Below are 22,541 nucleotides of genomic sequence, written 5' to 3' on the forward strand. Positions count from 1 at the left end.
ACCATTTCAGAAAAAACACTGACTCTCTGAAACCCACACCTTCTGAAGTTTTAGTTTGTCGAGATATGTCGCAGTTATATCCAAAACTTTGTCTAGCATAAAAAAATAAAACAAATCCACAAAATGATATTACTGAGAAGTGAGCTTATTTATATTTGCAGACAGTAGACGAGGACAAAAAAAGCACGTCAAGATTTTTTTTACACACCTGAAGGTGCTGAGGACAGGGTACACAGCAGGTATACTCAAGCCCATAAGGGAGATCCAAACACTCAGTATTTGGTGGGCATGTGTTGTTGGACAGGGCACAAGCATCTATGTCAACTTCACAACTCTTTCCTTGAAAACCTGCAAGAAAAGATGTAATACATGCAATCTGACTCGAGCGATGCTGGACCACAAAAAACAGAAGTCCTGAAATCAGTGCCACTAGTATCTAATATAAGTCATGGAATTAAGGCTGCTCCTCTATATATTTAAGAAACAAGGGCAAAACTGACCCAATTGTGGGTCAGCGGGAGGATTGGCCCCATTTTGAAGCTCAGTCGATGATGCTCAGTGTCCTCCACCCCCCTATCTGCCTTCTGAATTTTTAATTTAAACCTGAACAGGCAAACCCTAGTAATGCGCTTTCATTTCCTCCTCTTTCTTGCTCTGTTGAAAAAAATGCATATCTGTATACCGTACTTTGTGGCTGATAAAAAAGGTTTACTGTATCAGAGCAGACCTTTTTCCTACAAGAAACAAGAAATAATATCTGATGTTTGCTGTGCAAGAGGGTACACTTAGCATACCCTTTAAGTATATTTGAAGCGAGTGAATACTGCATTACTTTGACCATACACATGTGCTGTTCTATTATGTTTAAACAACATAATATAGTCAAAAGCAGGATGTGCTTTAAAAAAAGGTCACAGTTACAGTGGTTTATAATTTCAGCCATGCACCAAGATTTTTCTTAGTACTCTGGTCCAGCAGTCTGTGGGCTATTTTTTCACATGGCAGAACTCCCTTCACCATAAGAAGATGCAGCAGATGAGGCATATGAGCGGAAGAAGCTTAGGTTTACTGAGATAACAGATGAGATTTAGCAGCAACGCTGGAAAGCCAGGGTATGCCCTGTGGAATTTTGTTACCATGGATCTGCGGCCACATCTAGTACCAGTTTACTCAGGGAGTTAGGGATTCATGATCAGGGATTATGGCAGGCTGCAGAGGCAGTTTCAGAGGCTGCGGAAAAGAACAACTAATGGGAACGGCGGAAAAGAAAAGACAACAGCTTGTGTGCAAAGTATGGATATCTCATATTAAATATAGGAGATAGAGGAAAATATGTGTGTTACGTAAGCTGTCCAACATCACTATAGCGGCTCTGTAATCATCTTACATGTTTAAGAGCTTTTTGGATTAGGCCTACATTGTGCAATATTGACATAGTGTTGATATCAACAGTAAAAGGGGAATTACGGCTATCAGAGGCAGATATTTTAAATATGTTTGTCCCTAAATATTCAGCCTGGCTGGTGTAGAGGGGTACAGTCCTGCTCAGCCCACAGAGCAGGTGTAACGGGGGTGGGACACGGTAACTGTTGAGCCTTATAGGGTGTCATGGGTGCAGTTCAACTTGACATCTGTGATGGGAGGTTCCCACTCAGTCCAAACAATGACATAACCATCAGCCCTCCCCCTCTAAAGTAGTGCTCATAGGATTGTTTTCTGCTTTTTTTTTTTTTAAATTGCTGGTCAGAGAATGAAATTGAGGATTCTCATTAAGACTACCAGCATGGTGGATACTAGGATGAGCCTCACTGTGGTGTGTTCTCCCATATTTAAGAAATTCATATTTGTTAACATAGTTTCATTATGCTTTAAAGGTTTGATGCAAGGGTCAGTAATTGTATCTTTTATAGTAACAGTAGAAGCAATAATTTAATTGACAAAATTCTAATAATAATGATCTGATGACTACAGTACACTCACCGGCCACCTCATTAGTTACACCTTGCTGTACTGGGCTGGACTTCTTTTTGCCTTCAAAACTGCCTTAATCCTTTGTGGCATAGTTTTACAAGGCGCTGGAAACCATTCCTCAATAATTTGAGCCATACTGATATTAAGATGTGATGCTAGTGGAGGCGAGAATAGAGAACTCCTGCAGGAAGCAGCCATCAGTAGATGGTATGCTGTGGTCAAAAACGGATAGACATGGCCAGTAACAATAGTGTTTAAACAAAGCTCAATTGGTATTAAGATGAAAAAGTCTAATGAGAATATTTTGCCCAAAACCATTACAACATGTGGTTTATGGAAAAATTCTACTAACTCAGTGATGCAGCAGAAATTGAGACACATCAGATATATCAAAAATATTCTGCTGTTCATTTCTGACAGTCCATCCATGCTATCTGTAGTCTCAGTTTCCTGTACTTAGAAGACTGGTACCCAGTGTGGTCTCCTGCTGTTGTGTTTAAGTTTGGTATGTTGTGTTCAGAGATGCTCTTTTGGTTGGTTGGTGGTTTTGGCTTGGTACAACCTTGGTGGTAATGAGTGGTTACTTGAGTTATTGCTGGCCTTCTATCAGCTCAAAGGATTCTGGTCATTCTAATCTAACAATAACGAGGTATTTTCACTCGAGAACTGCTGCTCAATGGAAAGTTTCACTGTTTTGGGGCCATTCTCTCGAAACCCTAGAGAGAGTAATGTGGGAAAATCTCAGTAGATCAGCAGTTTCTGAAGTAATCAGACCAGCTCGTCTGGCACTAACAACCATGCCAACTTCAAAGTCACTGAAATTACCTTTGTTCTCCATTGCTCAGTTTGGACTTTCTTGACCATATTTACATGCCTAAATGCATCGAGCTGCTGATTGACTAATTAGATATTTGTGTCAATAAGCATTTGAATACCTTTAGTTAATTCAGTGTATATATGAAGCTTTTTATGGTTAGGGTATGTGGTTATGTTCATCACATACATGTGCTTCTACAAGTTCCACCAGTTTGTGTGTGGTCCTTAAAAAGTAAATAAAAGGTGTTCTGCTTCTCAACACCTCTAAAAGAATAAGCAGTGTAGGAAATAGATGAATTAATAATACTCCAAGCTACTGTATCATTCACAGTCTTAGACAATGGGGAGTTATACCTTTGATACTTCAAGGACTGGCAGTTCATCAGTTGCTAAAAATACAATGCCACCTCTGAATGTCACCTTAAATTGTGACTCTAATGTGGCTTGCTTCAGCAACTGATGAGGCGAACAGACTCTGTGACCTGTGTGTCATTAACACTGATGTTGTGCTTTAATGTTTAATTGAACAAGAGTGAACAAACAGAGTTTCATTACCATGAGTGTTACATTTCCCCTAAGAGTCTACAACAGCTAAAAATAACAGTAGCAAATTCTTGCGAGAGAAGCGTCACCTGGACACAGAGATGCTCTGCCCACCATGTCTCGGGTCTCTATATGCAGTGAAATGTTCCAGTAAAGTGGGCAAAAGCAACTGCCAGACACAGAAACTGTGCTGTGCCAACAACAGAAAGCTCCCGTCAGTCGTCCATCAGTTACCATTCAGTGAATGTAAATTCAGACTCAGCCGGTGAGGCACAATAAGCAATTACAGAAAAATTATATTAATGTGAATTTCAGAGTATAATATTTGAGCAATGCAGTTCCATTCATGAGCTCTGGCAATGAGTTTGGTATTTTTTCTCAGCTGTCAATCACAGGCCAAGAGTGTAAACTGATCCTGCAAATAAGGTGGCAAAGATGCTTGCTGCAGCTTGTTTCCTCTATCTGGCTCAGCAGAGCATGTTGTGATCAGTAGCATGCTGTGACTGCTATAAACAAGGAGATCAATAAAATAAAAACATAGCACGTGGAAAAAAATAAATATTTTAGTAAGCAGGATACAACTAAAAATATATGCATATGTATATTTTCATGTGATAAAATAAGTCATGATGTGTCACAGCCCAGAGACCCTGCTGGCAAAAGTTAATCACCTTTGGTTCCCAGGTAAGCGCCCTGGTGGGGGACAGAACCCCCATAGGGGTGACATTGGTGGTACAGAGGCGTGAAAAAGGTTGAGGGAACACATGCAGGTATAATTTTTTTTTTTTTTTTTTTAAATACACAAACCCACTTTTGATGGCTGATCATAATCTTTTTTCCCCACTAACTTTCAACATGTTTTTTTTTTTATTATTATTAATGATTACAGCCAGATGCTAATACCAATATATCAGCAAAAAAGAGACAGGAGAAACACCCTTCAACCATGCTATAACTGTTGATTTTGCACAGTTTGTCCAGCAGAGGGCAACTTCCATGTTGGCAACACAGGTTTGGAAGTACACAAACACAACAGCCAGCTGATGCAACCTGAGCGTAAATCACTAATCTACGATCTTTTATGACAATACACCAAGATTACGTTTAAACTGTACTGTTATACTATCTTAGTCAGGACTTCTAAAATCACAACACATAACAAACTTTGAAAGGTGAAGTCTGTTCATCTTTCACGTTATACAGAAAATATATCGGCTAATATATCAGATTTTTTTAATCACCAAAGATCAGTATCAGTGTTAAAAATCCTATTTTGAGTTGTTTTTGATGGTGATCATGCAGACTACCTTGATGATTAGGGAGACACATGAAAAGTATGTACAGAGGCACCAGTAAATCTGATTTTAAAAAGGTAACAATAAATACATAACTATATATAAATATTTTTAAAGTGACTTCACCCAAAACGTGATGTTAAATTCCTTTTTTTCTCTTTTTTTTGGACCTGCAAGTTATACTTTGTAACACCATATCATTTGGGAAGTTACACAACATCATGGCCTCATTTATGGCTCAATCCAGAGTGTCGACATGATCAATGTCTCTGGCTCATCCCACCACAGCCACCAAATGGTGTGCTTTCTCGAGCCAAGGATACAGTAAACATAAATTACCTACATCTTTACTACAATAAGGTCTAGTTTTGGACATAGCGCATACCTGTAGGACATTGGCAACTGTAGTCTCCTAGCAAGTCACAGCACTTGCCATTGTGCTGACAAGGTCTGGAGTCACACTCATTGATCTCAGTCTCACAGTTTGTTCCTGGGGAAAGAGGTTTTAGATGTAATAAGCAGCATTATATATCGCCACACTATTTTCACACAGTCCCGACCTCTGCACCCCAACATATTGCAGTTCATCTTTCGTGTGAATTGTTAAAATGCAGCACTCTTTTCCTGAATGACTCAGCCTAGCATAAAGACTGAAAGCAGGGGGATACTGCTAACCTGCTTCTGTCTAAAAACACACTAATTAATGCATATTTACAGTGTTTGCTCTGTGGAAAAAAAGTAAAAACCCCGACTAGGGGCTTATGTGCTGCTCTATTTTTTCAACTCAGGGCATTGACAACCGGGAGTCTTGTTATCACTGTGAAAGTGCCAGACAGATGCTGGTGGGCAGATGTGTTTTTTTGTTTGTTTGTTTATTTGTTTATTATGCTAAAGCTGGATTAATTGGCTGCAGGCTTTACCTTCAGACTTAGCGTACAGATATGACAATAATATCAATCTTCTCTATAGACCTTCGGCAAGAAAATGAATGAGCAAATTTCCCCCCAATTTTTTTAAAGAGTTGCCTGAAACTGTTTTAAAACATTTCTGCTGAAATAATAATTAGGTTGCAAACATTCACCTATGAAGATGCTCTAGGATTCAAGTGCTGAGGCCAAGTATATGCACAAGAGAAAACAGGCCCTTGATAGCATGGGCTCAGTTTCTTGTTAAGAAAATGGGCATTTAATGACAAGCTCTGTCTAAAAGAAAGCAGATGATGTGGGGGACGGAGGTTGCCTTAGAAGAGATTTGCTTGGTGCTCAGCTGCCTCAGCAGCTGCTAGTTCCACTGCTGTGATTGGGGGTGGATGCTTTCCCGTGCAGGTTATTAATTTAAAAAGTCCTGTCATCAATAACAGAGGTGCAATGACATGTAGTGAAAGTCCCTCCTTGACAGCAGCAACCTCGTGCTACGGCACAAACACTATGATTGATAACATCTGCACGGCTGATGGTACAGGTCATTATATATAAAAAAATGCTATGCAGTGGAACAGCAAATTATACAAATTTGTCCTACTAAAATCTGGAAAACAGCTAAAATCCTGTCTGGCTGTAAGTGAAATCAGTTATACAGATTTTTAATGAATATTTAATGATGTGGATTGTTGAGATTTATAGGACAAAAAATAGTGTTATCCAATATATAGCAACTGTTTAAAAAAAAGTAAAAAAAAAAAAAAGTAAAAAAAAAAAAAAAACACACACACATACATACATATATATATGTATATGTATATATATACATATACACATATATATGTATACACATATATACACACACACACACATATATATGTATACACATATATACACACACACACACACACATATATATATACACACATATACATATACATATACACATATACAAAAAAAAAAAAAACACCCAGCACGCCCCTGCGGGCGGTTTATCCTTCAAGCTCGGGTCCTCTACCAGAGGCCTGGGAGCTTGAGGGTCCTGCGCAGTATCTTAGCTGTTCCCAGGACTGCGCTCTTCTGGACAGAGATCTCCGATGTTGTTCCCGGGATCTGCTGGAGCCACTCGCCTAGCTTGGGAGTCACCGCACCTAGTGCTCCGATTACCACGGGGACCACCGTTACCTTCACCCTCCACATCCTCTCGAGCTCTTCTCTGAGCCCTTGGTATTTCTCCAGCTTCTCGTGTTCCTTCTTCCTGATATTGCTGTCATTCGGAACCGCTACATCGATCACTACGGCCGTCTTCTTCTGTTTGTCTACCACCACTATGTCCGGTTGGTTAGCCACCACCATTTTGTCCGTCTGTATCTGGAAGTCCCACAGGATCTTAGCTCGGTCATTCTCCACCACCCTTGGGGGCATCTCCCATTTTGACCTCGGGACTTCTAGGTTATACTCGGCACAGATGTTCCTGTACACTATGCCGGCCACTTGGTTATGGCGTTCCATGTATGCCTTGCCTGCTAGCATCTTGCACCCTGCTGTTATGTGCTGGATTGTCTCTGGGGCATCTTTACACAGCCTGCACCTGGGGTCTTGCCTGGTGTGATAGACCCCAGCCTCTATGGATCTTGTACTCAGAGCTTGTTCTTGTGCTGCCATGATTAGTGCCTCTGTGCTGTCTTTCAGTCCAGCTTTGTCCAGCCACTGGTAGGATTTCTGGATATCAGCCACCTCCTCTATCTGCCGGTGGTACATACCGTGCAGGGGCCTGTCCTTCCATGATGGTTCCTCGTCTCCCTCCTCTTTCTTGGGTTTCTGCTGCCTGAGGTATTCACTGAGCACTCGGTCAGTTGGGGCCATCTTCCCAATATATATATATATACACACACATACATATATATATATATATATATATATATATATATATATATATACACACACACATATATATACAGATATATATATACAGATATATATATATATATATATATATATATATATATATATATATATATATATATATATATATATATATATATATATATATATATTATGGAATGCCCTTTAGGAAAATATTATATATATATATTCCAACCAAAGTCTGAATATATAGAATGATCTTTTGAATATATAGAATGAAACTTGAGTATATAGAATGAAACTTGAATATATAGAATGAAGCTTGAATATATAGAATGATCTTTTGAATATATAGAATGAAACTTGAATATATAGAATGATCTTTTGAATATATAGAATGAAACTTGAATATATAGAATGATCTTTTGAAAATATAGAATGAAGCTTGAATATATAGAATGAAACTTGAATATATAGAATGATCTTTTGAAAATATAGAATGAAACTTGAATATATAGAATGATCTTTTGAAAATATAGAATGAAACTTGAATATATAGAATGATCTTTTGAAAATATAGAATGAAGCTTGAATATATAGAATGAAACTTGAATATATAGAATGATCTTTTGAATATATAGAATGATCTTTTGAATATATAGAATGATCTTTTGAATATATAGAATGAAACTTGAATGAACCTCATTTTTAGAGATGATGTGTTTCTGAATTCTCTGCCTTTACAAAATGGCATCAGCTGAACTATTTCAGTACTTTTTAGAGCTTGACAACTGTTTTGCGACAGCTGTTCAAATTGCAAATGGTAGAAATAATTTGAATTTATACTACATCACCTTGAAGAACACGTTTTCATTATTGCAACATTTCTAGTGCTCATGAATAATGTTCAACAAAATGTTTCTGGGAGAAGATTATGCACACTTCTTGAGGGAATTTATCAATCACTGATGGAGATGTCAACTGAGCTAACACTTCGAGCAGAAGCTGAAGCACATGTTATGGGCTCATTATATCATTCTACATCTCAAAGAGGAAGGTCAAGGTAAGTGATAAAAATGGAAACAAATTCATTCGTAATGTGTATGGCACTTGAAAGAGTCAAGAGATGGCAAACAAGATAATGAATGCAAGAAATAAGAAAGAAGTTAACATATTTCTTCTTTTGTTTCTAACTCTTTTAGGTACAACATACCAGCTACTGAGCTGACTGATATGCGAGACTTGGGGTTTAGTTGGATGGCCATATCTCAAATGTTGTCAGTAAATGTTCGAACACTGTACAACCACAGGATACAACTAGTGGACTATGGAAATTTGCAATTTGAACAGCTGTCGCAAAACAGTTGTCAAGCTCTAAAAAGTACTGAAATTGTTCAGCTGATGCCATTTTGTAAAGGCAGAGAATTCAGAAACACATCATCTCTAAAAAAGAGGTTCATACATTCTATATATCGTTAGCTTCATAGCATAAGTGCCTAAGTCATTGACTTAGTCAAATGACTTAGGCAATTATGCTATGAAGCTAACGATATTCAAGTTTCATTCTATATATTCAAGATCATTCTATATATTCAAGTTTCATTCTATATATTCAAAAGATCATTCTATATATTCAAGTTTCATTCTATATATTCAAAAGATCATTCTATATATTCAAGTTTCATTCTATATATTCAAAAGATCATTCTATATATTCAAGTTTCATTCTATATATTCAAGTTTCATTCTATATATTCAAAAGATCATTCTATATATTCAAGTTTCATTCTATATATTCAAGTTTCATTCTATATATTCAAAAGATCATTCTATATATTCAGACTTTGGTTGGAATATATATATATAATATTTTCCTAAAGGGCATTCCATAATATATATATATATATATATATATATATATATATATATATATATATATATATATATATATATACACATACATACATATGTGTGTGTATATATATATATATATATATATATATATATATATATATATATATATATATATATATATATATATATATATATATATATATATATATACACACACACACACATGTGTGTATATATATATATATATATATACACACACACATGTGTGTATATATATATATATATATACACACACACACATATGTACATATGTATATATATAACACACCCAGCGCGCCCCTGCGGGCGGTTTATCCTTCAAGCTCGGGTCCTCTACCAGAGGCCTGGGAGCTTGAGGGTCCTGCGCAGTATCTTAGCTGTTCCCAGGACTGCGCTCTTCTGGACAGAGATCTCCGATGTTATTCCCGGGATCTGCTGGAGCCACTCGCCTAGCTTGGGAGTCACCGCACCTAGTGCTCCGATTACCACGGGGACCACCGTTACCTTCACCCTCCACATCCTCTCGAGCTCTTCTCTGAGCCCTTGGTATTTCTCCAGCTTCTCGTGTTCCTTCTTCCTGATATTGCTGTCATTCGGAACCGCTACATCGATCACTACGGCCGTCTTCTTCTGTTTGTCTACCACCACTATGTCCGGTTGGTTAGCCACCACCATTTTGTCCGTCTGTATCTGGAAGTCCCACAGGATCTTAGCTCGGTCATTCTCCACCACCCTTGGGGGCATCTCCCATTTTGACCTCGGGACTTCTAGGTTATACTCGGCACAGATGTTCCTGTACACTATGCCGGCCACTTGGTTATGGCGTTCCATGTATGCCTTGCCTGCTAGCATCTTGCACCCTGCTGTTATGTGCTGGATTGTCTCTGGGGCATCTTTACACAGCCTGCACCTGGGGTCTTGCCTGGTGTGATAGACCCCAGCCTCTATGGATCTTGTACTCAGAGCTTGTTCTTGTGCTGCCATGATTAGTGCCTCTGTGCTGTCTTTCAGTCCAGCTTTGTCCAGCCACTGGTAGGATTTCTGGATATCAGCCACCTCCTCTATCTGCCGGTGGTACATACCGTGCAGGGGCCTGTCCTTCCATGATGGTTCCTCGTCTCCCTCCTCTTTCTTGGGTTTCTGCTGCCTGAGGTATTCACTGAGCACTCGGTCAGTTGGGGCCATCTTCCCAATGTATTCTTGGATGTTCCTTGTCTCATCCTGGACTGTGGTGCTGACACTCACCAGTCCCCGGCCCCCTTCCTTCCGCTTAGCGTACAGCCTCAGGGTGCTGGACTTGGGGTGAAACCCTCCATGCATGGTAAGGAGCTTTCTTGTCTTTATGTCAGTGGCTTCTATCTCCTCCTTTGGCCAGCCTATTACCCCAGCAGGGTACCTGATCACGGGCAGGGCGTACGTGTTGATGGCCCGGATCTTGTTCTTACCATTCAGCTGACTCCTCAGGACTTGCCTGACCCTCTGCAGGTACTTGGTGGTTGCAGCCTTTCTAGCGGCCTCTTCATGGTTCCCATTTGCCTGCGGGATCCCCAGGTACTTGTAACTGTCCTCTATGTCTGCAATGTTGCCTTCTGGTAGTTCAATCCCCTCAGTTCTGACTACCTTCCCTCTCTTTGTTACCATCCGACTACACTTCTCCAGTCCGAACGACATTCCAATGTCATTGCTGTATAGCCTGGTAGTGTGGATCAGTGAATCGATGTCTCGTTCACTCTTGGCATACAGCTTGATGTCATCCATGTACAGGAGGTGGCTGACAACTGCTCCGTTCCGTAGTCGGTATCCGTAGCCAGTCTTGTTAATGATCTCACTGAGGGGGTTCAGGCCTATGCAGAACAGCAGTGGGGACAGAGCATCTCCTTGGTAGATCCCGCACTTGATGGTAACTTGTGCTATGGGCTTGGAGTTGGCCTCTAGTGTTGTACGCCACATCCCCATTGAGTTCCTGATGAAGGCTCTTAGGGTCCCATTGATCTTGTACAATTCTAGGCATTCCAGTATCCAGCTGTGGGGCATTGAGTCATAGGCCTTCTTGTAATCAATCCAGGCAGTGCACAGGTTGGTCAGTCTGGTCTTGCAGTCTCGGCTGATTGTTCTGTCTACCAGTAGCTGGTGTTTTGCACCTCTGGTATTCTTGCCAATTCCTTTCTGTGTCCCGCTCATGTATTGACCCATGTGCCTGTTCATCTTAGCCGATATGATGCCTGACAGGAGCTTCCATGTAGTACTGAGGCAGGTTATTGGTCGGTAGTTGGAGGGGACCGGTCCCTTCTTGGGGTCCTTGGGGATCAGGACCGTCCGGCCTTCAGTTAGCCATTCCGGGTGTCTCTCGTTAACTAGCAGCTGGTTCATTTGTGCTGCCAGACGCTCGTGGAGTGCAGTCAGCTTCTTCAGCCAGTAGGCGTGAACCATGTCGGGCCCTGGTGCTGTCCAACTCTTCATACTGGAGACCCTTTCTTGGATATCTGCCACTGTGATGGTTACTGGACCCTGTTCAGGGAGGTCGCTGTGGTCTGCCCTCAGATCCACTAGCCACTGAGCATTGCCGTTATGGGTTGCATCCTTCTCCCATATGCTCTTCCAGTATTGCTCCGTCTCCAGCCTTGGTGGTGCTGTTCTCTTATTGTTCCCTTGCCACTGAGAGTACACCTTTGCTGGTTCTGTGGAGAACAGCTGGTTTATTCTCCTGCCTTCTATCTCTCTGGTGTACCTCCTCAAGCGGCTGGCCAAGGCTGTGAGTCTTTGCTTGGCAGTTTCCAAGGCCTCAGGTATGGACAGCTTGCTGTATTTCTTAGGCACCTTATTTGTCGCACCTTTCTGCAACTCCGTTAGTTGGCTAACCTCCCTCCGTGCTACTTTGATCTTGCCCTCTAGCCTCCTTCTCCATGGAGGGTACTGCCCCTTGTGGCTGTTCAACTTGTAGCCAAGCATCTCACTGATCACTGCTGCCGTATTGTAGATCAGCTTGTTAGTGTCGGTAATCGTGGTTGTAGGTATTGCCCGTAGTGCTGCATTAACATCATCTAGCAGACCTTCTGAGGGTACTTCACGTAATCTTGGTAACCGGCTACGGGGGATCCAGGTTTCAAGCTTGGCCATGATCCTATTTTTCAGGTCAGCTCCTCTCGCACTCAACGATCCTTCTCCTATCGCACTTGGGGCTATGTACCCAATCTCGGGTGGGGGTGATGATATCTCCCCCCTGACCTGGCATCCTGACTCCTCCTTGCCGTAGCATTTGTGTTGTACCTCGTCAATCTCTAGCTGTGAGAGCAGTCCCTTCTTTCGAATGTTGGAACACTGAGCTACTAGTTGTTTGAAATGTGCATATATATATATATATATATATATATATATATATATATATATATATACACACATGTGTGTATATATATATATATACACACACATATGTACATATATATATATATATATATATATATGTATATATATGTATATATATATATATATATATATATATATATATATATATATATATATATATATATATATATATATATATATATATATGCACATTTCACTGTTTTCTAATTGCACAGTCCTGAATCTTTTGGACAAAATACTAGCATCTAACCTTATAGTTAATTAAAAATACATAAGAGTCCACATAAATATGAAAAATAAAGCTTTCCACAAGGAAACCTGGATGCCGGGGTTGAGTAATGTATCCTAAGTTATAATCTATGATGAGTACAGTGGGATTTCAGGGCGAAGCTTGAAATTAAATTGGCCTTCCTATCCTGCATGGGTAGAAATTCCACCGCAAAAGTCCTGAGATGCCAGAAAATGATGAATTCTATCAGTCACTAAGAAGTGCCATGGTGTAAGAGACAATTTTCCATTACTGAAGTGGCAACAGATTTCAGCTTTGAACGGGGAGGGGGCCAAAACGTGTTCATGTAGTGCTATGTAAGGGCTTATCTGACTGACAGCTGAGTGTGTCAGGACTTAAGGCAAGATTGTGAAATGTGCTATAGGCCAAAACCTGAGTGCACCAGATAGGAAAAAAATCACATGTGCTGGCTGTTTAAGTAGTAAAACAACAGAGGAACAATTCAGAGCTGTACCATTACAACCTTTACAGTAAGTGTAATGTCTGGTAGCGATGACAATCTGTGTCATTCCATTTTTGTGTCGATGAACGTCTTAAATAATGTAACTAGGTCTAAACAGAGCTGTGTATATTTTGTATCACTGTGATGGTTTGCTAATCATATAAAAGCATGATACAGCGAACCGAGAAAAGCAGATGAAAAGAGTCTTTCTTTCTTCGGCAGATTGAACTGTTTAGATAAACAATTCTTCAAACATGATCTTCTGCTATGAAGTACAATGACAGCTGTGACCGAGATAAAGAATACAACTTCTAATCACATTGTGTCTGTCTCTGTGAATGTGCTCAACCTTTTTAAGCATGGTAAATAAAAAAGGATTAATCTTCTTTTCTACAACTGCTCCTTTTGTTTTTTCGTGCCTCTGCATTGTTTATTCAACCACTGTCACTGATAGCTTAACAAGTTTTGCCCATGTTCCGAGCTGGCAGCTAATTAGGAAGCAGTTTGCCAGATTACTTGGATTAAACACAATCAGCAGCAGGCCGTAGAAATGTCGAGCAGGCGAGGCCGCTGATAAATAAGATTCAAGGTAAAACAAATAAAAAAGTCATATCGCAAATATTACTGGATTTTGCTTTAAATCTGTGCTTGGCTTGTGATTTACCACCAATCTCTGGCCTGAATTAGATATTGTAGAATTAATTTCCACTTGGGAGACAAGAACACTTATGTTCTTAGCGGTAGCTGCTAGTTTTGTGCTTCTCTAGACAAAGTTAAAAAAGTTTTGCCTCTAGGCTACATCAGGTAGTGCAGCAGATTGAGAACAAATGGTACTAATACTACTACCGCAAATAAAAAATGTATAGGTCACCCCAGGGATGTTTTCTTTGTTTTTTATTTTTGTTCTACTCCCCCGGGAGGTCAGAGGTCAGCTATGGAACAGCAGCCCTTGAGCCAGCTGTGGTTCGGTCTTTTGAGATATTAATTAAATCAGATTCTTGAAAAAGAAATTACAGCATTAGACGTCTATAACAGAACTACAATGCTAACCCTGCTATGTGCCAAGGCAGGGGGACGGTTTCGAGATTGCTTGATGGAAGCTGCGTGGATATTAGCATATGGCTGATTTATGGATTTATATTTTAAAAACGTTCCACAGAAAGATCAAGAACATATTCTCACGAGGTTTGTTTGTGTTTGGGGATCCATCTATGGATTTAAGGTTGGGTTAACATTGTGCGTCTACAAATATGTAACATGATCGACTGATGTCTGAACTCTTCATGAACACCTTGACCATGTTTGTATGTCTTTTTTTGCTAGCTATGCATAATGCATTGCTTCTATGACAAAGTGACAGTGGAGAGTAGATTTCCCTATCAAAGTGGTTTTATGTGACATAAAATTTTAATGCACACTTGCCAGTTAATGAGAAAAAAACAAAGAAAACAGAAGAAAAAAAACATTTTCTGTCACTATAGACGACATTCAAGCATGATACCAGTTATGTACTTTTAATGGAATACATGAGCATCTCATAAGTTCTTTATGGATTTTATGCCTTTTGCTTTAAACCACCAACAAAAGTCAAAATGTATAATTTATGATTTGCTCTTAGCATGAAAGCTCCATGTCAAATGTCTTGCATGTGGACTGCGGATTGGCTATCTTAAAATAGTAAAATATTCAGAAAACGATAGCACTCCGTGGCTTTGTGTGTCGTGACTTTGGTTGGTGCTTATATAACAAGATGTCAAGAAATGTCAACACCATGTATCTGTCAGCCTCTGCCAGTTTTACATCAGATTTTCCCCAAACATTAAGGTTAAGGAATCAGTCATTCCTCATCCCATAACCGGCATTCCACAACTGTGTGTACAAATTAGGAGACAGAAGTCTGTTGCCAGGAGACAGATGGACAGACTCACTGAAAAGGAACAAAAAGAGATAATAAAACAAAGATATCTCACCTGTAAAGCCAAGGGGACATTTGCAGGAGTACTGAGGGGGAGATGTTGGCTGATTTGTTGCAATGCATGTTGCCCCATTCAAACAGCTGTTTGGCTTTATCTGACAGGCATCACCCACATATTGACAATATTCTCCAACCCAACCCCGGGCACAAACACACTGCAGGAATGCAGAAAATTATTCATAAGATCAGTAATATAGTAGAGTATACATCAATCTATAATAAAATGTATCATACAGAGCACACTGTATTAGAGAGAAATCATTGAATCGTGCACATTTTGAGCCTGGAGATGAATGAACAAATCACAGCTTCAAATAAATTTCAGTTCACCAAAAATTACTTCGAGAGATATTAAAGATGGTTTAATTGGCTTTGAGACGTTTTCAACCAAGATTTCTACCATCACCACGATATAATGGAGATTAATATAAGTTTTGACAGTCAGAACTCAGTGAACAGCTTTAAATAAAAATTCATAGTACTTTTTTTTTTTTTTTTTTTTTTTTGCCTTTTCATTAACGCAAATTCAATTACGCAGTTGTGAAGACTAAAATCCTGGATGGACAATAAGAAAAATCTGATCCAAATAAGCTAAAACAGGGTTTCACTCTAAATGTGCACCTCAGATGTTTCTTTGTCACAAACACGAGGTGTTACAAAGAGAAAAAACACAAACACTACTCTCTATATCTAGCATTAAAATGATTTTTATGTTATCTCTAGTTGTGCATATGGAGCTTCTACACGACACACTAACCATTTTATTACTACCCACAGTAAATATTTATTCACATTCAAACCCTAAAAGTCACAAAAATATAAGAAAACATTAAAAGAAAAACTTGCACTTGCAGTTAGCAACAATTTTTGACTATCTCTGACCAAACGTGCACCAACATAAAGCATGTAAAAGTAGATCGTAGATAAAGAACCCTATCAGTGGTCTAATGGAACAAGACTGATGGAGAATAATTAGGAGCTATGGGGCATTACAGAGCACTCTCAGGTGTTGTAAAAAATGCAGACATTTGAGAAGACTGAGAAACTGGGAGGCAAATTAGACCCGGACCTGTCAGTCTGAACAAAGCTTCCACATATACACCAGGATTTAATGACTTAGAATTGGATTACTGCTTTCTGTAGTCATAGAACTACCACTGATGTTTCTGTAATTCTCTTTGTATTTCACTGTCATATAGACAACATTAGAAAACCCCCCAAACATTTAAACATGTCTAAACCAGGTCTTATCTCTGTATTTGTACTATATGTACTTTATATTCAGGGACAACTGTAAGAACATCACGCAATAGTTGCCATTCTGAAGCATTCATCATTACAATCGATCCAGTGCATAACTGTTGCATCATTAAAGCAGATTTTATAGTCTAAAAATGAATACTTGCTAACAAAAAAGCCACACACCAAACAGATTCACAGGAAGGTCAACATGCTCAAATTTCTGAAAAGTGCAAAAGGTTACAATACACCATTTAGATCAATATTACTCTGGAAATGATCAAATGCAATAACGAAGAGTGGACCACTCCCATGTTTTTATCACAAAAAAGATTTTTAAAAATCTTACTACCGAAACAGAACATTTATTTTATGAATCCTAACAACACTTATGAATGAGTTCACGCTGCGTCGACTCTGTATGCGTCATGAGTCATATTTCGTGGGCTTTATTGCATTTCATTATGACTGAAACCTTGAATTACTTACCTGATATCCGCCAATTACACTCAAGCACAATCCCTCATTTAGGCAGCTGATATTGAGCAGACTGCAGTAGTCAATTATTTCTTCACAATTCTTCCCAGAAAACCCACTCAGACATCTGTTGAGAGGCGGTCAGTGTCATCAAAATCAATTCACCTTGAGCTTTAAGCACTAACAAGCAATGCTGTGTTGTTTCTTTATACGAGATTTCTGGGATTCTAATTCAGTTTTCCGCATGATCTGATTCTGATAAAGACAGGGGCGTGTCGCTAATCAGGTTAGCATTTTTTACCCATTTTCTGAAATGCTTAGCGATGTTAGCGTATCATACCAAATCAAGCTCTAATGTGAATCAAATTAACTATACTGTATAATATGCCAAATATACACTTCCCTATATTTGTATTATATTTGGTTCTTATTTAGTCAAATTTCTTGTGTGAGAGTTGTTATCTGATAAACAAATTAAACCAGTTTATCTGTTTTGTGGTCTGGTACAGTTTAATATCTGGATATCTTGAAAGATGGCAGAAATGAATGGCATGAAATGGAAACGTTTTCATAGGAAAAGCATTTAAGTCTCTGTTTCAACTCTCAACAATGACTTCCTGGAGCTTTTAAAACCGCTTTAAATCCTCCTCACATCAAAAGGTGGAAAAAAAAAATCACATTTTTATTCATTCTCAGAGGGAGACACATTCATAAGAAACGTGAATCATCTTCAAGAAGAGACTCTGATGTTCCTATTATTAGATCTCCCTCTTACCTGCAGATGTAATCATTTCCCCTGGACACACAGGTGGAATTGTTCAAACATGGTGATGGACTACACAGGCTGTTCTGCCTCTTGCACGCTGTGGCCGCACTACCATCTGCACAGACACATTCAGAGCCCTGCATGGGAGAAGCAATACAACCTAGATCACCTGCAAGCCTGGGATAGGACGCTTAAATTACACAAAAGGTACATTCGATTTCCAAGTGTAGGAACACGGAACATTATCAATAAAAGAGCAAATCACTGTAGTGATAAAAATGGGCCTTCATTGAGTCACAGTTATATTTGCTACAGACTTCTACACTTTCATTAAATATAATCTAAATAAATAATAGGTTTTACATTTGTTTTAATATGGTTTTTAGATATGAGAGGCTAACAAATGTTAATGTTCTTGTAATTCAAAGTCAAACAGATTATGCTTCTAGGAAAAAATATATATGTCAAGCAGCAGCAATAATGTGCATTATGTTGATAAATGTCCTCTTTACTCTTCTCTGCTCGGGTATCCTTAGGTGGGTCTCGAAAATGTGTAGTGCACTTGGCAAACTGTAATGAACAAAACAAAGGTCGTAGAGAAAGACAATTAGACCACTGCTGTATTTTCCCCAGAGTATCCTCTAGAGCATTAGAAACACTACCACCTCTGCAAAATGTATGAGTATACTAGCATTTCCCGTGAAAGGTGCAAATTGCAGCAGGCATCCAATTACAAAAAGGTTCTGATGAGAGCCATTTCAAACTGGCACTTAAATATGGACTGGGTCATTCAATCAAAATGTTAGAGAAAGCAGACACCCTTTCCCACAGCTCTTCTTCACCGGGAAATATTAATTGCTCCCGGAGCTTTTAGAATGAAGGCATTTGATCTCGCTTCAAGACACTATTAATTTTCATGTGCCATTTCTTGTTTACGTCCCACTGAGGGAAAACAAATAAGGGAAATAAAGTCCTCACGCGATCCCCTGCAGTGCACATTTGTTCCTCCTGACATGGGTACGACTTGCAATCGAAGTTAACTCGAGATTCGCAGTAGAGGCCCGCAAATCGTTCCGGACAATGGCAAACAAATCCTGTGGGACTCTCTTCACATGTACCACCATTTCTACATGGATTTGGGTCACAGGAGGCTTTCCTCTTCTCACACGGTGGGCCTGCAAAACCAGCAAAATAGATTACTGCACTTTTATTTAGAAACTATACTGCGTCTACTGGCGTTCTTAGCATAGCATGAATTTAACTATTCTGTATACTCTTGAATCTCAAATATTAAACATGGAAATTAACAAGCATGGAATGACTTCAAAGAATTTTCACACCAGAAATGAAATGCAGACGTTTGTTTATTGCAGTTTTTTCAACATTTTGTGATATGCCGATTATTGAAATAACACATATTGTGATTTATCACCTTTTTTCACCTGCAATTTATACCCTCAAAGTTAAACTATGACAATATCTGTGTTATTCAATAAGATAAGACTATGGAACTTATTATTACTTTTTCTTATGTTGTTGCTGCAAACCTGACATAAATGGTACCATTAGATGGAATGGGGTGATGTTCACAGTTAAATGTAATATTTTAAAAAAAAAAAATACAGCATTTACCTGTAATATACTGCTTAAAATTACATATCTGTTGCTGTCTATATAGGCAGAAGTTCACATTTAACAAAAAATCATATTTTACTATTACATTTGTGCTCAGCAACCTTCCTGTTTTATTGAATTATAACCAGAATACAACCAGCTGGCAGCCAAAGATTGATTCAGACTGATGGCAACATGTTAGGAATATGCCTACATTTATAAATTAGATGGCAATTATTTACAAAACTTCAGTCAGCGATTGCAGTCAGTCAAAGTCAGACTGCGACTGTTTGTAGACAGGTTCCTTCCTATCAGGCGTCCCAGTGTGTTGGATGATTTTTTTGTGTTCGTTTGTTTTTGGTTGCTGTGATTTAATCTAAGTTTGCTCAGCTAACGTTACCTCAGGATGGTGGCGCATGAGATGAACCCTGTAGTTCGCAGTATTTTCAGAGTATTTTAACTTATTTAATTAAATATCTATATTTAGTGCCCTTGTATCAATATAATATTGTCACACAAAATCTCACAGTAAACTGCTGTATCGATTTTTATTAACGCATGGTAAATGTCCTGGAACAGTTTTATACTACAGCTCAAATACTATTTTATTTTTATTCTCATATTTCACTGTTCTCATTTTATTTTTTATTTTTTAAAAAGTATACAAGTTTATTCATTAAATTCTGCTGTATTATTAAATTTTTTTATGCGCACAACACGGTGTTATTTTTTTTTATTATTTATACATCATTTGATATACACCAAATTAAAGTTAACACAGATTTTTAACTGATAAACATGCATTTTACTAAGTAGTGAGCACCACAGCTTTCAGCATATTGTAAGCATTTTCTTAGATAAAGTAACTTTGACCTAAGCTCTAGCCAGCAGTTTAATTTCACAACTGTGAACTTAACCAGGGACAAAGTAATGCTGCAGTGATATTGTGCACAAAGGATAAAATTAGACTGAAATCACTGCAAGGTCAAGGTGAATAAATTTTGATGTTATTCCCTTGTGAGGTTTTTTTTTTTCCTTTCTCACATGACACCTACACATTTATCTTTCTAGTGACTTCTTTTTTTTGCATATTTTCTTTAATCCCCCTGCTGATACAAGTGCTCATGTCCCAGAGGCTCCTCCTAGCCTCCTCTGTGGGCATCAATCTTACTGTACCCAACTTCAGAGTTTGCTTTTTGCTTCAGCTCATTTTACATCAGAAATTGAGTTTTCAAAACTGGTCCACTCAAAGCTGCACCTCTACAAACTGCTTTCCTGTAGAATTTCCATCTCTCATATGTATTAATGAAGCATAATAATGATAATTCCCTCTGTAAAATGCTAACAATGTTAGTTAACACCGACGATGGTTTATATATTTATTACAGTCATTTACATTTGTGCTCTCATCTAAAACACCATTGTTTCTGCAGTGACTTTGAATTGCATCCATCTAATATGCATAAAACACCAGCATGTCAATGCCTAATTAAAACAGTTTAACAAGGCTAATGACTGCATATATACACCAAATTAAACTTACAAAACTTGGCTTTATTACCAACAAGATTTTAGAAACAATTAACACCATATTCCAAATGAAAATGGTCTTATAAAGATGGTAATACTTAACAACAAATGCCCTAGAGGTAGAGTAGAAGACAGTCAAATCAAAAGAAAATCTCATTTGAAACATCCCATGAGTTTGGCTCATTATTCTCTGCGCATAGACTTTGGCCTGTGAGGGCAGCCAGCACTGGAGCAGCCACTAACTTCCACTTGATTAATGAGCCAACTGCAGCAGGGAGGTAAAGGAAGCACGAGCTCTACAGAACTCCCAAGAAGCTGATGGGACACCAAGACACCATGACTGTGCGAAAGCACCCAGTGGAGTCTGCTTATTTGAGGGAGCAGCAGCAATTAAAGCCAATTACAAGAAGCTGCAAAAGCAGTCAGAGCATGTAAGTCCACAATTTGTTTCTGATGGAAATTATAGGAATTATCTATTTGACTTCAAACAAGGGCAGATGTTTTCTTTAATAGGGCCAACTATTTGGTTTTAACAAATGTAAGTAGCTGGTGATCATTATACTGTCATCACTGACAGCTTGGGTTAAAAGGCTTGCAAAATGCTTCTTTTACATGAAACAAAACAAAACAAGAGCAAAAAACAGCTAACACAAAAATCATTTGACTCTTTTTTTCCCCACTAGTTTCACTCCTAATGCTGTAGTTAGAGAAAAAAGTTACATTTCAAAGAGCAATTCAGACTTGAATAAAAGGAAAATATGATAAAGTTCATGTGAACCAAATTTAACATACAGTCTAGTCCACCGGTGTTGCATTAAGGAACTAACATAAGTATAATGTCCTCTACCTGATCGAAAATATTCAGTATTCAATTCAGCAGGTATCTGGCATTCACTACCAACAAGGGGATGAAGGCAAAGTGATAATTTCCTCTTTCAAAGATTTTGAAAATTATCCTGTAATCTTGCTACAGTAATCTTTTTCTCTTTTAAATCTTCAGAGCCATTTCACAAAACATCCAAGAATACCTTTTAAAATGACTTTTTTTTTCTCCTTCTTTTGTATGGCCTTAATAATCTCTTGTTATAAAGAAAAAAGAATATGCCAAACAGTACTGGAAGTAACCTTGAAACAACATCTCTAAAATAATAAGCTGAAAGCATGGGCTGGACTCGAAAGGCGAAGCTGTGACACTTCAAGAATGCTGCCAGGACAAATTGTGCTCCAAACAAAACAATGAATCAATGTGAAAAGCCACTTGGAGATTTTACTCCAGAAAGTTCATTGCAGGCTTGATTTTTACAGCAGAGAGTGATATCGAGGGCAGCCCGAAGAGCATCTAGGTCTTGTAACCATTTGTGTGTGATAACGATTGACCCGACTATACAAAAATACAGCGGATGAGACTAAATAATGAGTGAATCACTAATGTGCCATACATCTTCGCCACAGCAAAAGTCCCACTCAGCGCCTATACATGAGCGTCCAGCACTGTCTCTGAAGTGGATGGTCTTGGCTGGGAGTGAAAAATGTGTCACAATG

At 38.6% G+C, this 22,541-nt stretch overlaps 1 protein-coding gene across 1 annotated transcript; it reads right to left on the reverse strand.

Moving 5' to 3' along the window:
* Positions 1-74: 74 nt before the first annotated feature.
* Positions 75-19,409, reverse strand: LOC146655771 (protein eyes shut homolog). Its single transcript, XM_085428896.1, has 8 exons — positions 19,403-19,409; positions 18,834-19,030; positions 17,865-17,992; positions 17,102-17,216; positions 15,369-15,528; positions 5,011-5,115; positions 209-348; positions 75-92 (listed from the first exon to the last, which is right to left on the reverse strand). Exons 1-8 carry the CDS (start codon positions 19,407-19,409, stop codon positions 75-77), a joined length of 870 nt encoding a protein of 289 aa, XP_085285022.1.
* Between the last annotated feature and the right edge of the window lie 3,132 nt (positions 19,410-22,541).

The sequence above is a fragment of the Rhamphochromis longiceps genome, linkage group LG13 (genome assembly GCF_057381845.1).
Source record: "Rhamphochromis longiceps isolate RC_006_pf linkage group LG13, R_longiceps_female_GT1.1, whole genome shotgun sequence".
Lineage (NCBI taxonomy): Eukaryota > Metazoa > Chordata > Actinopteri > Cichliformes > Cichlidae > Rhamphochromis > Rhamphochromis longiceps.

Excerpts from the sequence above, each read along its gene's own strand:
- LOC146655771 (XM_085428896.1), bottom strand. Across the intron at positions 17,993-18,833 it reads TGTGCACTGCAGGGGATCGC|GGCTCTGAATGTGTCTGTGC; the intron begins GTGAGGACTTTA and ends TCTCCCATGCAG. Across the intron at positions 349-5,010 it reads CAGTTGCCAATGTCCTACAG|GTTTTCAAGGAAAGAGTTGT; the intron begins GTATGCGCTATG and ends CTTTTCTTGCAG.